Below are 16,472 nucleotides of genomic sequence, written 5' to 3' on the forward strand. Positions count from 1 at the left end.
ATAGCAAGAAGGAAGGATGTATGAGTAAGTTTAAATTGTGTTTCATATTTTTTCAAGTGTTATTATCCTTTCTTTATGTAAATGTCCCATTTTCCAAGGCTGAGGATTTTTACCCCAAATGGTCCTATTTCTCCTTATAACAGCACAAATATGTTATATTTATACTAGAGGCCCATTGCACGAAATTCTGGGTCCTCAGCCCAGCCTGCAACCTCTCCAACCTGGAGCCCTCGAGGGATGTCTGACTGCCCATTTAGATTGGGCCTATATGGGCAGTCGGACATCCGTCTCACAGTCCAGGACTGCTGGCTCCCAACTGCTCGCTTGCCTGCCTTCCAGATTGCCCCTAACTGCTTCTGCCTGACAGCCTGATCACCCCAGGCCAATCTGATTGATGTCTAACTGCTCCCCTGCCAGCCTGTTTGTCCCCAACTTCCCTCTTCTGTCGGCCTGGTCACTCCTAACTGCCCTCCCCTGCAGGGTTGATCGCCTCTAACTGCCCTCCCTTGTAGGCCTGGTGCCTCCCAACTGCCCTCCCCTGCTGGCCATCCTGTGGTGGATATGTTGTGTCCACATGGGGGCAGGATCTTTGACCACATGGGGGCAGCTATTGTGTGTTGGAGTGATGATCAATCTGCATATTACTCTTTTATTAGATAAGATAGAGGCCTGGTGCACAGGTGGGGGCTGGCTGGTTTGCCCTGAAGGGTGTCCCAGATCAGGTGGGGGTTTCCTTGGGGCATGGGGCAGCCTGAGATAGGGGCCTGTGGTGGTTTGCAGGCCAGCCATGTCCCCTGGCGAAACAATTGGAGGCCCTGGTATCTGGAATTTATTTACATTCTATAATTGAAACTTTCTAGCCTGGAGTGATGCCAAACCTCCTGCTTGCTCTGTGGCTGCCGCCATTTCTGTTTGGATTTGTTTACCTTCTATAATTGAAACTTTGTAGCCTTGAGTGGAGGCTTAGGTCGGCTAGGGTAGGCGGAAAGCTTGGATTCTTCTGTTGCTTGGGAAACCCAAGCCTCCTTCCTGTTTGTTCTCTGTGGCCATAGCCATCTTGGTTGGGTTTATTTGTATACTTGCTCTGATTGGCTGGTGGGCGTGGCTGGTGGGTGTAGCAGAATGGTGGTTAATTTGCATATTATTCTTTTATTAGGTAAGATTCCTGATGCATACCTGTTAAAGTTCTGTGGCTCCCACTTACTTTAAAAAATGTACAGATATATATAATTTGTATTAATACTAAAGGAAAATAGAAAGTTATCAAAAGGTAGTCTCTGACTTTGCTATTTTGAAATTGTTTCACATAATTATGCTGCTTCAGTTTTGAGCTAGATTTTATATATATATATAGCTAACCTACAATTCTTTTCAACATAATATAGAGAATAGTCATTTAGCTAAGGCCACATAAATACAAATTAAATTAACATTTAATGAGTATAAACTACTATGAAATCTACTTTATAGGTTATTTTTAAAGACTCCCTACAACTCTATAAAGTTTTATTGCCACATTCAAATGAAAAAAAACTCACATGGTATAAACTGGAAATTAGACATGAGGTCCTTCTAACTCCTTGGTTTATAATCCTCCCACACAATCACACTGCTTTGAACATATTTTTATGATCAACAGTTAAGTTTTGACTCTGCTCCAATGTGCATTAAAAACTATAAGCAATTAACTCAACCAATGACAGATTTTAAAAAGAATTCCTGTGTCCATTTATCCACTAATTCAGCAATAACCACTGGCTTCTTACTTTGTCTTGGACACTACTCAAGGCACTGAGGATGGAATGGGGAACATGAGGATGAGGGCCAGGGATGAAAATGTGTGTCCATTAAATCATGGCCCAACCATGAAAGTCAAATTGTGAGAAGTGAAAACTCAGGCACCCTACGAAGGCTATCTGGATGGGTTCTGGAATTAAGAAGGCATCTTCCATATAGATGTTTCTGAAGTGTTTTACATTTTTTTAAACATGAATACCTATAGGTTATTTCCTCTTAAATGCCCTCTTATTAATGTACTAGGGGCCCGGTGCATGAAATTCATGCACTGTGGAGGGGTCCCTCAGCCCAGCCCTCTCACATACTGGGAGCCCTCAGGAGATGTCCTACTGATGGCTTCACAGTCTGGCCTCCCTTTGTAGGAGACGACAGGGCTGATCAGGGGAAGGCACCAGCTTCATCACCCCATTGCTGCAGCCACTGCCAGTCACCACAGTCACCAAGGTGTTTTCATCAACACAGACTCTAGTCCCTTCATCATGAAAAAATGACAACTTTCTTTAGGTATGTTTAAGATGTGCCTTTCATAGGATATGACATTTCTTTATTTTTCTTTTTATTCTCACTTGAGGATATGTTCACATTGATTTTTCCCCCTTCCCTCCAAATGCCAGGCTTTAGGCTTGGGCAGGGGGACCCCAGTCCCTCCAATTGCTGGCTCAGCCCCTTCCCAAGACTAAAGCCTCCGCCCAAGGCTTTAGGCTTGCAAAGGGGGCCCCACGCCCCTCTGATGGCTGGCTGGGAGTGACCTGGGTGCCAAGGAGGTTCTTAGGACCCAGCTATGTATGCAAATTAACCACCATCTTTGTTAGGTTGATTTGCATACTCACTCTGATTGTCATAGTGGAGGTATGGTCAGTTTACATGTTTCTCTATTACTAGGTAAGGTCACATATAAACTAAAGATATGCATTCAATTACAAATTTAACTCTTTCATCACTCAATATTCTTTTTTTCTTATTTTTTACAATCTATGAATCTTATAAGACAATTTTTTTTCCAGATCTTTTCCTCCGTCACCAAATTAATAAATTTTATTAGCCCAGATGGTGTAGCTCAGTGGTTGAGCATTGACTTATGAACCAGGAGGTCATGGTTTAATTCCTGGTCAGGGCACATGCAGCCTAGATTGCCAGTAGGAGGTGTGCAAGAGGCAGCCTATAGATGATTTTTCTTTGATCATTGATGTTTCTATCTCTCTTTGCCTCTCCCCTCCTCTCTGAAATCAATAAAAACATATTGTAAAAAAAAATTATTTCAGATAAAAGAAATTTATCTTCTGTTCTCAATATTCTCATTGAGTGGGGCACTAATTCTTATTAATTTAACCCTCAGAAAAGTGTTTAATTTTTACCTCCACTGACTCTTCTGTGATATTTCAAGTTTCCCAACTGTTCTGGGTGTTTTTCTAATTCACATCCAATGCCTGCCCCAGTAAAATTTCTAAAAAAAGCAAATCTAATACTCATACTAAAATCTTTCACTGGCTTCCAAATGGTTATAATTTAAAAAAATATTAAATTCAAAAACTGGCAACTTTTCCTTCTTATCTTTGAACATCACACAGTCACTTTTTTGTACATAACATAACTTCTACAAGAAGTAAGCATTTTCCATTCTCTACCAACTTCTTCTTGAATTTTTAAGATCTAGTTCAATGGTTGATTGGAAATTCTGTTTGTTTGTTTGTTTTTATTGACTTCATTTGTTCAACATCCATCACATATTATTTAAATTCCAGGGTTTTAAGTGCCACACATAAGGATAATGATATAGAACAAAGGACATTTTCATTAATTTAATACAATAATTCTCTAAACAACATATTTATAAAACTCTGAACTATAACATAAAACCAAAAGACACAGTGTATTGCAGAATTATAAGGAACACTTGTCATAACCATCTTAAAATGAAACAAACAAGGTTTAGAAAACCTAATTTTCTTTCTCAAAATGACACAGGCACCTAAAAGCGGTAATGAATTCAGCTTTTCTCAACAATATGCCCCTTAGTATCACACTACACAGCCTCACATACATATTTTTAAAATTCTCACAGGCTTATATTCCATAAAGAAAGTTAAAATCTTAAAGTAAACAAGCTACAACTAAATTAGAAAATAAGCAAAACCATCTCCCTTTCCCTAAAGGGGCAAGGGAACATTGGCCATTGAGATATAAGTGGGGCTCATGGAAAATAAATGTGTCCCTCTGAAGTCAATGGCTGTCTTCAGTTTTCTCCAGAGATACAGTGATTTTAAAGAAGAATATTGCTACCGTTAGAGAGGCAGTGTATATATCCCACCCACATTAGCTCATGTGACAGTTCTAGAGAGAAGCCGTATCTTCCCTAAAAAGTGATTGATTTGCATTCTTACGTGAACTGCAATGACCTACATCTATGTGCCTTCTATAGTTAGGGTCATTCTTGTTAGACAGAATACTAATTTTAACTTTTCCTTACCAATCAAGAAAAGAAATCAAACTAAGCCAGTGGGTATTTAGCTTCGCTGGGTGCTGGGCTGTTGCTTCAAATGTCATTAGCCAGAAAAGTGACCCAGGTTTCTCAAACTCACTCTACCAGGCCTCAGGGAAAAGCCTCCCTGCATTACGATTTAAATAACATTCCAGCAGTTAAAGCTCATGCCATAGCATCACCGAGGGGAAGGGTGCCACATGGCAATGTTTTTACTCAAGGGAGTAAACGACAGAGGTCTCTCCATTCTCTCTGCTGAGGAAAAGAGAAAATGATCAACAGAATCATCTATAACTCCAGTAAAATGGTCCAATTATAATCTCTCGGTAAATCATTTGGATGCATTCTTCTTTCAAATCAATCACAAAGTTCGAGCTGACAAAATGATTTATTAAACACGACTTGGGAAGCTTCGGAATGCATAAGCAATTTCTAGCAATATCTGTCTTCCCATCACATTAATAAGGAGAACAGGGTCCCTTTTGTATACTTACAGCAAGTAAATCTAACCAACAATTTGCTAAGTAATATATTTACTAACATTTAATCCTGACCATTCAACCTGGTCCCTCCCTTCAAATCCAGGTGATGTATAGAAAACAGGCATTATTTGGGGCAGTAATTTAAGACTTACCAGAACAGTTTTCTCCAAGATAAATACAAATTAAATACACACAGTCTGAGAAACACTGTCTATGGCTTCAAAACTTTACACTTCGATAAATAAAGCCATATTCAAAAAAATGTGCATGCAGGCCCTGATACTGAAAGATTGCCGGTTCAATTCCCAGTCAGGGCACATGTAGGAGAGAGCTGATCTATGTTTCTCACGTCGAATCCTTCTCTCCTCTCTCCCTCTTCCTTCTTTTCTCTCTCTCTCTAAACACACACACACACACACACACACACACACACACACACAGGACTTGTGCGGTTGCTGTTTGATTGTGACTAGACAGCCTCTTTTCTGGAATGTTGATAAAACACACACCCTACAACAAATCTCAATATAACTGTATAAACATCATTTTCAGGTCACAATAAGCAAATATCAAACATTTAAAAAGTCCATCTGAGTAGCCTCCAAAACCCAGTAGTGCAAAACTGAGATATCATTGAGAAACAAAACTGAACTATGATCTTTTCATTGGTAATCATCTAGCCAGTTAAATATTTCACGTTGTTTACCAAATGTTCATTTCCCTTTTTTGAGATAACAAAGGCAAACTCCATCTTTAGAACCCTAAAAGGTATCACTGTGATCCATTAGAGTAACTACCCTTTGTCTATTGAATTAGTTTCCTCCTTGCTCTGTAACAAATTACCGCAAATTGAGCGGCCTGACACAATGCCCATTTATCATCTCTGTAGGTTACAAATACGAGGAAGCTGAACTGTGGTCTCTGTTAGGAGCATATATATATATATATATATATATATATATATATATATATATATATATGTGTGTGTGTGTGTGTGTGTGTGTGTGTGTGTGTGTGTGTGTGTATATATATATATATGTGTGTGTGTGTGTGTGTGTGTGTGTGTGTATATATATATATGAGGCAGAAAACCCAAGTCTTTGCAGCTTGTTTTCTTAACCATTTACCAGGGATCCGTTTTAGCTCCTGGAAGTCAGTCTTACCTCTTCGCTCTCTGACTTTCCCTTTGTCCACAGCAAGAGAAAACTTTGATTTTTAAAAAGCTCCGGTGATCACATTAGGCTCACCTGGATAAGCTCTCTTTTAATTAACTCAGAGTGAACCGATTGGGAACCTTAACTGCATCAGCAAAATCCCTTTTGCCAGGAATTTAACATAATCAAGTGTGTGATATTTTATCTCATTCCCTGTCCTAGAGACTAGGCTGGAAATCTCAGGGGTCATCTTTAAGATTCTGCCTCCAGCAATTAAGCTCATTATATAATTAACACAACATCACTATGAAATACTGACTTACTATATTTGTCAAGTTTTCTGATTATTTTATCCTAACTTTATTCAAAGATTTAAGGAACAATGTATTCAAAATTAATTTGGAGTTTTAAATGTTGGGTAATTACTAAAAGCTAGAGTTTTATTCTCCCAAGACCTAAAGTTATTAAATTATCTTCATTTATACATTGTTATATGCCTTTGACCAATTTCTTTTCCTGACTTACAAATTTGACCATTTCCCCACATAGTGTGTTTTTATGGACTGTACTGGGAATTGGGAGATGAAAATCTTTTTCTGCACTGTTACTAACTAGACAAATATTTGGGCAGTCATCCATTACAGACTCATCAAGTTTTGGTCTTGAAAGGAGTTTAATATTATCTGCACCCCAAATTCACTTGATTTTTTAAAATTATTATACAAAACCCTTGCCAAACTACTTGGATTCCTCCGATAGAATTTCATTTGATCTTTGGGGATATCAAACAAAACCAAAAACCTTATCTATATTGAATCAAAAGCTATATTTCTCCAGGTTCAAACATTCAAATACATTGCAGTACTAAACCCCAGCAGACTAGCCTAACCTCTGATCCCTGTCAGATGACAGTCCTTCAAAAGTTGTAAGATTGCTACCATGTCCATTTCTCTAGAGAGTCATCAGTTAATTTTTTCCATGAGTTTTAACTGGATGACAGACATTTTGCTTGGCACTAATAAGTAAGCCAAATTTCATGAAATTAACACTCAAGTAGTTAACATGATTTGATCTCACCCAACATTTGTTTCTGGACCAGACCCAGAACAAGGCAGCATGATACTCTTCCACCATCCTTGCTCTAGAAGCTATATGAATACCAAAGACTCGCTTACAAAGGCATTTTCCTTCATCCCATTGTTCACCCTTATAAAAACTTCATCACCCTGACTCAGCTTATTCACCTGTCAAATGAGCTAATGAGTAATAGATTTCCAAAGTTCTCCCTGACTGGTATTCTAAATTCTAAGAAACTGGATTAATCACATTCTAATTAAAGGTGACCATCTGTGTCACTACTCTCAAACAAAGCCAATAGCATTTATTGTATTCTTCATTTATATACTTAACATGCGTTTTAATAAAGCCCAAATAAGCAAGATGTTTCAATCACCAGTTATCATTCAAATATTCACCCAGAGCCAGTTCCAGTTTAATTTTTACTTTGATCATCTTTTCTCATAAGCTGCTAGGAACTCCATAAAAATAGAAAACCCACATAGGCAGTCACCTCCAGTTCTTGCTTTTATCCAGTTATTCAAAGCTACTTCCTTATACTGTAACCTTTAATTTAACAGAGAAAGCCTGTCACAATTGAGCCATCTTTGTCAAGCTCTGCAGGTGGCTTCCCATTTGGGTTATAGAATGTCAAATTCTGTAACAGACAGGTACATTTGGTATTGTTGTTCCGAGATTGTACAAAAGACAGCCTATTTACCAGCTGGGAGAAGGTGTGTGTTTATACTCCCATTAAATCCCTCTCTGTAACAGTGACAGTGATGAAGATGCTGGCTGTGACAATAAGGTGGAACTCATATATGTCCAGTTGAAAAAAAATACTTAAAAAAAATCTTTCATTCACAGAGTTTAAGAAAAATGTAGCACGTGCACATGAAACCACAGATTATGTCAAAGAACATAAAAGAGCAACCCAGCTCCTTTGTAAACAGATGAAGTGAGTTGAGTTTTATGGCACCAATAGTCTTCTGGTTTTTTTAAGAAGGAACCACTCACTGCCTTTCTTGGCTACGCAATTAATTTTTTCAAAGGTTTGTTTAGATGCAAAGTGACCTGCAAGTGATAAAGCTGGGAGGTGGAGCATGGTCTCTGAACCTCCATGCTTAAGGTTTGGGGGAAAGGTGCCACACTTCCAAATTATATGCAGATCCCAGAGTCCTAGCAGGAGAAACCAAGTGAAGAAAGACAAAAATATATCCTGAAATACGGACTCCCTCAAAGATGACCCTTCTTCCCTTTGTCCTAAATATCCAGCCACCAACTTCTGCAGTATCTACAGGTACAGTTTCCTTCATCTGCCTACCATCACACTCTCCATGATGGGGATTGCTACATACTGTTATCCCCTCTGCCACAGGGAAAACTGTTTTCCCTGATATAGATTCGGTCACTTGCATCACTCACTTCCAGGTATCACTAACACTCTCCTGTTTGCCAGGGATCTTTTCACGGGTCTATTTTATCTGCCAGAGATCTGTGGATTTGTAAATCCCGAGTATTTCTTTCCTCAATGTGATTTTAGGTTAAAAAGCATAAGTTTAATTATACTTAGAATCTTTGCTTATGGATGGCATTTCAATACATTTTTCAGAGGAGTAGAGCTATGGTAGAGTCTATTGTTCAGAATATCTAATGATCTTTAGCACCATCTCCATATTACTTATGATATGAAAGTTACACCAAACGGAGGAAGACAAGTTGCATTTCAAAACCCAAATAAAATGATAGCTTATTGTGGTGCTCTGAAATGCAATGAGCACATCCCGTTTGCTGGAAGGTTGTACAGGCTGTAGACACTCGCCAAGTCAACTGTGCAGTCTGGGTTTGACCTTGAGACTGACCTTGGATCGTGGAGGTGCTCGGATGTACCACTTGCAATCAACGGCCTCGCTAGCAGAAGCTTTGCCTTCCTTCATAATTTGTATAGATTCCACAATTCCTTCAGGACCGCCCACTTCAAACTCACACACTAAATAACAAAATGCCAAACAAACACAAAAATGGAGCTTGAATAATAAACCAAAAGTATATTTCATAGCAGAAAACAAAGGCCTCTGAACATTATTAAAAATCTATTTTACCAACCTGGTAATGGTTTCAAAACTCCAAGGTCCTTAAATTCAGGATCTTAAAAATTGAGAAAAAGACAATTAATGTTATTCTGCATTTATTAGAGAATAATAAATGTTGAGTAACATACCATTACATGGTGCTGTGTAACATACCATTAAGTGATTCAGAAATCTGCCTAAAAATCCACATTAGGTGAAATTAAATGCTTAAATCAGAATTGCATGATAATATTGATTGAAATGTTAACTTATATAATATATTGTTATCACTATAGAGTTTTTATCAATATAAAATAATCTTTTTTTTTAACCTTCCAATGCCATTCTGTCCTCAAATCATCAGATATGAATCTAACTTATTATTTCTAAGTCCATAATTGGACAATAGGTATTTTTGTAAAATATACGCAATAGATAATTCAAAGTTTGGGTAAACTTTCATTTATTCTAGATACAACTACTAGTATTTTGTCTGATTTGAAAGATTCTATCAATTATTGAAACACAATTTTCAAATGAAATATTGAAAGCACAGAGTTAAGATGTAAAACCTAAGGCTCCAGTGGACTGCACAATCTCTTTTTCATCCAATCTTTTCCCTAACTTTTCATGCCATGTTGTGTCTACTTATCACCCATTCTCCCCTGCTTCCTCTCAACCGAGCAGGTGTAGGTATCTGTTCATTGTCTGCACATTAATGCCAGGGTAGCTTCCATTCTCATGAGCCTCGGAGGAGTCCTTAGGTGATAGAAACCCAAAATGATGGTCTCCCTTCTATGCCTGGGAATTGATTTTGAAAAAGGCATGCAGTACTCATGATAAAAAGGTCAGCTCACGGGAGGGCTTCTGAGAAAGTTTTCCTCCAGAATAATAATAGTGACAAGGTATGCATATTGACAGTGAGCTCAAGATGAGTAGAATAGAGAGCTGGAGAAGTGCGTCCTTACCTGTTCACTGGGCTTGGTAGTAACCTTCTGCAGTCATGCTCCCCTGAGGGTCTCTGCATTAAGAATAATATGAGTCCTTCTACTCTCAGTTATTTTGAACTGGATTTTCTTTTATTTATGGGCAAAGGCTTCAAAGCCTATAATTTATCTTGGAGTCACATCATGTCCAATTTAAAAGATGACTCGGAAATTTAATTTTATTTTACTACTAGGATATCTGTTATAAATTTAAAATCTTGTAAAGTTAGAAATACATGGTGGGGCAAAAGTTGGTTTACAGTTGTGAATATTTGAAATACAGATTTTATGCTTGTATTGTTATTTATTCATGACTAGTGGCCTAGTGCACAAAATTCATGCATGGGGGGAGAAAGGGGAGGTGTCCCTCAGCTCAGCCTGCACCCTCTCCAATCTGATACCTTTCGAGGGATGTCTGACTGCCCATTTAGACCCAATCCCTGTAGAGGGCAGTCAACATCCGTCTCACAATCAAGGACTGCTGGCTCCTAACTGCTCACCTGCCTGCCTGCCTGATTGCCCCTAATGACTCTGCCTGTTGACCTACTCACCCCTAACTTCCCCCACCCCAACCTACTCACCCCCAACTGCCCCCCCAACCTGTTTGCCCCTAACTGCCCCCCACTGCCAGCCTGCTCACCCCACCTGCCCCACCCGCTGGCCTGATTGCACCCAAATGACCCCCACTGATGGCCTGCTTGCCCCCAATTGTACCCCTCTGCTGGCCTGTTCACCCCCAACTTTCCCCCCTGCCAGAATGCTTGCCCCCAACTGCCCTCTCTTCTTGGCCCCTAACCACCTCTAACTCAGCCCCACCACCACGGCTTTGTCCAGAAGAATGTCCGGAAGGTCTCCTGGAAGGTCTCCCAGTCTAATTAGCATATTCCCTTTTATTAGTATACATCAGTGGTCAGCAAACTCATTAGTCAACAGAGCCAAATATCAACAGTACAATGATTGAAAATTCTTTGTGAGGGACTGAGGGCTGTTTTCAGGCTGGGCACACCTCCTTCAGGGTGGCACCCCTACTGGGGTGCCTGGCCAGCTTGGGTAAGGGGCTGATGGTTGTTTGCAGGCTGGCCATGCCCTTAAGCAAGGACCCTCACCCCATGGAGATGTGGCCAGCCAAGGTAAGGGGCTGAGGCCCATTTTCAGGCCCCAACCTCAGCAGCTGGCCTTGGTAACCAAGTCCTCAGGCTGGCTCTGTGACTACCACCCACAAGCCCCTCCTTCAACAGCTGGCCAGAGCAGGTGGGAAGCTTGGCTTTCTCCATCATCAGGAGGGACCCAAGCGTCCCACACGCTCTGACTGGCTTCATGGCTGCTGTCATCTTTGTCCCACTAATTTGCATACTCACTCCTGATTGGCTAGTGGGTGGTGCAAAGTGATGGTCAATTTACATATTTCTCTTTTATTAGTGTAGATTGATTATTTCTATATAAACAACTGTAAACCTACTTTTGCCCCACACTGTATTTTTCAAGATACTGCTCAGCAATAGTCGAGGGTTGAAATATAAAAGGGTAGTGCTCTTTCTGGAGGGAGTTAGTTCTGGATGTTAAGACTATGTGTGTATATGTACATCCATGTGTCTGTGTGGATGCATTAAACCCACAACTGAAGACCAACAGTACTTGTCATAGATTGTTGTTTGTGTGCCTGTTAAACCATAGCATTCACTGTTCCATTAAATGGAAGACCTGGGTCAGTCATGATACAATTTAGTCATATCACCTGCTATTTAGACTCAGTTTATTATGGGACATTATTAGAAAGTGGCCATACAATTTGCATCAAGATACAAATTACTTCCTGTAATTCTTTAAAAAGAGTTCTCTTAACTTTCTGGAAAAGGAAGAAAGAAGTACCTGAATGCAATTTCCATGAAAGAAGTAGACATGAGGGCAACATAGTTACCCAGGACTAGGACACCCCTAGCAGGGTTTTTCCCTTCATGTAACTCAATAGGCACTTGGCTATTCTTTCAAACGATGTATATTTAACACCTACTGTGTATAAGAAAAGAACCATGCTTTGTGTACAATTACTCAGATGGGTTGTCACCACAAGGCTGTTTGTTGATATTGAAGAGACCATCCACATTTTTCCTTATTTTGACATCCAGTTTGCTCACCTCTGTTATTTAGATTCTTTATTATTGATTATAACCTTTTTACTATTTTGAATAATGCTTAATAGTCGTTATTAGTCAGTACCTCCTTTTGGATTAGAATGTTTCAGCCTTGCACGGCTGTTCCTATGATCATGTGGAAACATGGCTGGTATTCTATTTTCTAGTTGAAGGCTAACTGTCATTTTTATAACTCATGCCAGACAATGTTGAGAGAAATGCCAGTTCTTGGAATTGAAAATTTATTTTTGTCTTTGTATTAAAGCACTGATAGTCTAAAAAAAAAAAAAAAAAAAAAAAAAAAAAAAAAAACTTTAGAAAAAATTGTTTCTGCAAATCCATTTGAATTAGCCACCAGTCATATAATCATAACTAATGGCACCATAACTAATGTCCCATACAATCTGTGAAAACAAACAAATATTGTATAAACAGCTGACACTGAATTTAAGAATACTATGATGGACTCATTGCTTGGATTGTTCAAGGATAATGACAAACTATTATGTGCAAGTGCAGTGAAGTTGGTTAAGTTATCTCTTATTCTAAACCCCCTTTCCCAATCTACTCTCCACTAAGCAACTGGAATACATTTTTAAACATATAAATTTAAATCTAATCATGATACACTCTGGCTTTCCATTGCTGTTGGAATAAAACAAGAACACTTTTTCAAAGACTATAAGGCCCCGTGTTCTTGCCCCTGACCACTTGACCCCAAATACCCACTACTGCTCACCTCCGTTCTCTCCCCTCATGACACATTGACCTTTCTCTTTTCTGCAGCTTCTCAGGGCCCCAGGCTGTTCTTATTCTCAGGGATTTGAACTTAAACCTTTTCCTGTCTGTTTTTCTCTCAGGTCTTTGAAAAGCTGGATCTTTCTCAGTTTTCAGTTCTTATATCAAATATGATATTCTTAGAAAGGTCTTCCTGGGTGACCCTGTTCACAATTGTATCGTTTTTTTTTTGTTGTTGTTGTTGTTTGTTTTTTGTTACTATAGTTTACTATTGTTTTTCTATTTGTTTATATTTTGTTGGCCATATTCTTCCACTGGACTGAAAGACTCACTTTCTCCACCACCATTGTACTGTCTATGACTAAAGGTGGCAACAACAATAAAAAAAAAAGATGACACAGAGCATTTTAAAGGTCTCTTACTTATGGAAAGGAGAAATCTACTCCAAATGAAATGGAAAAGCTATGTACAAGAAACAAACAAATGACAAAAGCTATCATTTCTTCGACTTTATAAATGTCAATAATTTGCCTTATTGTGATTCAGGCAGAAAAAAATATTTTCTAGTAATTTTATTGTGACAGTTTGATTGCAACATTATTTGGAAACAGAGAATTGCTTGAAAAGTATTGAATATTTCAAATATAGACATAATTAGCTCTTGAAAAGTGAAATATTTCAGCTATTGTGTATGCTTCTCTAGCCGATACGATAACTCATCCATGAAGATGCGGTGGCAGTATTGTTCACTGTTAGTTTTAAGCTGTAACAAATATTTGTTGGATTTCAAAGAGCTCATCATATTTATATTTGAAAAATTCAGTTCTTTTTCTTTAATGATTGATCTCAAAATGAGGCTACAGTGGAGCTAGTTCTTGTAATCAGTTGATTCAAAATGTGTTGTATCACACACAATAAGCTAAATTTTAATATCCAGAAAGCCTGGAAAAGAAAAGATTGTATTGTACTTTTGTTTCTTACTTATAATTTTGTCATTTGTTTTGGTGTAGATTCTTCACATACTTGAGTCAATGAACTGTTTTAAAATTTCTTTTCAGCATTTTTAGATGTGGCATGGTGCCATTGAGTCAGGAAAGAAAATCTTCTACTTTTTCTTTCAAAAGTCTGCAATGCATCTTTTCACATTAAAGAAACCACATCAATATTTTAAAATTCATTTTATAACAAAACAATAAATGTTAATACAATAATTGTAAGTATATAATAATATGCTTCATATTATAGAAAACTAGAGGCTCGGTGCACAATATTCGTGCACTTAGGGGGGTTCCTCAGGCCGGCCTGTGCCCTCTCACAGTTTGGGACCCATTGGGGAATGGTCAACTGCCTGCTTAGAGGAACGGGCTTAAGCCGGGAGTAAGACATCCCCGAAGAGTCCTTAGCGCTGCCCTAGAGGTGGGAGAGGCTCCCACCACTGCTGCTGCACTCGCCAGCCATGAGCTTAGCTTCTGGCTTAGCAGTGCTCCCACTGTGGGAGCACACTGACCACCAGGGGGCAGCTCCTATGTTGAGCATTTGCCCTCTAGTGGTCAGTGCGCATCATAGCGAATGGTCATTCTGCCGTTCGGTTGTCTTACATATTAGGGTTTTATTATATAGGATAGTTATTCTATATTATTTTTTTGTATGGAGGAAGTTCTTTTTGAAAAAGTAGTATTTCAAAACAAAAAGAAATAAAAGCTTAAACTTGTTTGTCACCACTCTCAAACTAAAAATGACAAAGTTGCTGGAGTATCTTACAAAAAAAAGTGTGTTGCATTGACTGGAGAAGCCCACACAGATTCTCAGGAAACTAATCAAACAGCTGCAATTGCTGAATGGTTACTGAATAAAAGTCAGTGGGGGGGAAAAAAATCACAGGACACAGCTGCTTTCTAACCATACAGTAGCACTCTGATTTTCAATTTTAGGTGAAGCAAGAAGACATAGTTAATATCTTATTGATGTAACAAATAGACAGATGTGCAGACATAGTTGAGCTGGCTTATTTTGCTTAAATTTGTCCAGTTTCAGCATGGGGCAATCATCGAAGGCTGCTTTTATGTGTCCGCTTGGCAGCAAAATGGAGTGATGAAGTATTCAAAACATTGGATAACTGAGATCTTATGGCTTGTAGGAGAACATCTGTGTTGATGGAGCAAAGTCAATGGTGAATGAAACTGCTGATGCCCTAACACGAAACAACAGCACCAATTTTCGTGGTGAGCATTGCCTGCATAACTATCTCCATGCATTTGTGGGGCAAGAAATATTTGACTTAAAAGTCTTCTTAATGAGGCCTGGTCGGGTAGTTCAGTTTGTTAGACCTTCCTCCAAGGTTGCAGGTTCAATTCCTGGTGAGGGCACATATAGGAAGCAACCAATGAATGCATAAATGAGTAGAATAACAAATCAAAGTTTCTCTCTTTCATCTCTCTCCCTCTCTCTCTCTCTCTCTCTCTCTCTCTCTCTCTCTCTCTCTCTCTCTCTCTCTCTCACATCTCTATCTCTTTCTCTCTCAAATCATTAAAAAAAGTATCCTTGACGAAGGACTAAAAATTACTTTTTTCTTAATTTAAAATTTTGAGTGCACATCTTTGCTTCAGGCTGAATATAGTAAATGTGTTGACTTTAAGGGGAACAATTGACAATGTTGGCTGCAAATGATAAAATTCAAGCAATCAATGTGTATTTGACAGTTTCTCAAGCCTTGAGAATTTTTAAGTGTGACTGTTGATCTGAACAAATATTATTTGTTGCCTTAAATAATGAAATGTGTCAACATTTGGAAGATATGCATAACTGTGATCCAATAACTGTCAGCTAGTAAGGCATGATGTTAAAGAGGTATTCAAAGAGCAAAAAACATTGATAGATTTTAATGTAACAGAATATAAAAATTCATTGATAGAATTTCACATTCTTCATTGCAACTAACCTTTTAGAAACTATTGCTTTTTGGGGTTTGAAGTAGTATCCATCTGAAAAGACTACAAGAATATTGTTTTCTTTTTCTAATTATAAATCTCTGTAAGGCTGAAGTTTCCTCATATATTTTACCCATGAAGACACACTGCAACAGACTTAATGCTGAAGCAGATGTGTGAATCTAATTGCCTTCTAATAAGCAAGATTATTAAGTTGATTTACAAAAGTGTGAAACATTGTAATTACCTAGTTTTTATTTTGATATTTATTAAATAATATTTCAATATAATAATTTTTAAAATATGTTTTTATGTTAACACATCATTGGTTTATTAATGTAATTTTCTATATATTAATAAATAGCTAATTAAAATTTTATCCTAAATGTATAATATGATAAGTATTGAATGATATAGCCACATAAACCAAAGCACTTTGAGGTCTTCAGTATTTTTAAAAAGAGGATAAGGGTTTCAAAACCCCAATATTTCAGAATTTCTGTTCTAACCTACCCCATCTTGGTATCATAGATAAATGCCTTCTCCCAACAAAACTGTCTAAGCTACAATTTCTTAACTCAGCCTTGTGCAATGCTTGTATTTCATACCCTGAAGGAATTTCTGCAATACCAGCCATGCTATAGATGAC

The 16,472-nt window shown here is 38.3% G+C and overlaps 1 protein-coding gene across 5 annotated transcripts in view; it reads right to left on the reverse strand.

The window, feature by feature from the left end:
• NETO1 (neuropilin and tolloid like 1) overlaps window positions 1–16,472 on the reverse strand; it is an 89,225-nt gene that overhangs the window by 21,870 nt on the left and 50,883 nt on the right. For 2 of the 5 annotated variants that reach the window (XM_084888309.1, XM_084888310.1), the window contains 2 exons: window positions 9,075–9,116; window positions 8,831–8,958 (listed from right to left, as the gene is read on the reverse strand). The exons of 2 other annotated variants lie outside the window; for them this stretch is intronic. In XM_084888309.1, the coding sequence (XP_084744435.1) occupies window positions 8,831–8,958; window positions 9,075–9,116 (170 nt within the window). Of the gene's footprint in view, window positions 1–8,830; window positions 8,996–9,074; window positions 9,117–16,472 lie in introns of those variants that run through there. One more of the 5 variants, XM_084888312.1, reaches the window with a different exon arrangement.

This window comes from Pipistrellus hanaki, assembly GCF_964339955.1.
Source record: "Pipistrellus hanaki genome assembly, chromosome: 6".
Classification (NCBI taxonomy): domain Eukaryota; kingdom Metazoa; phylum Chordata; class Mammalia; order Chiroptera; family Vespertilionidae; genus Pipistrellus; species Pipistrellus hanaki.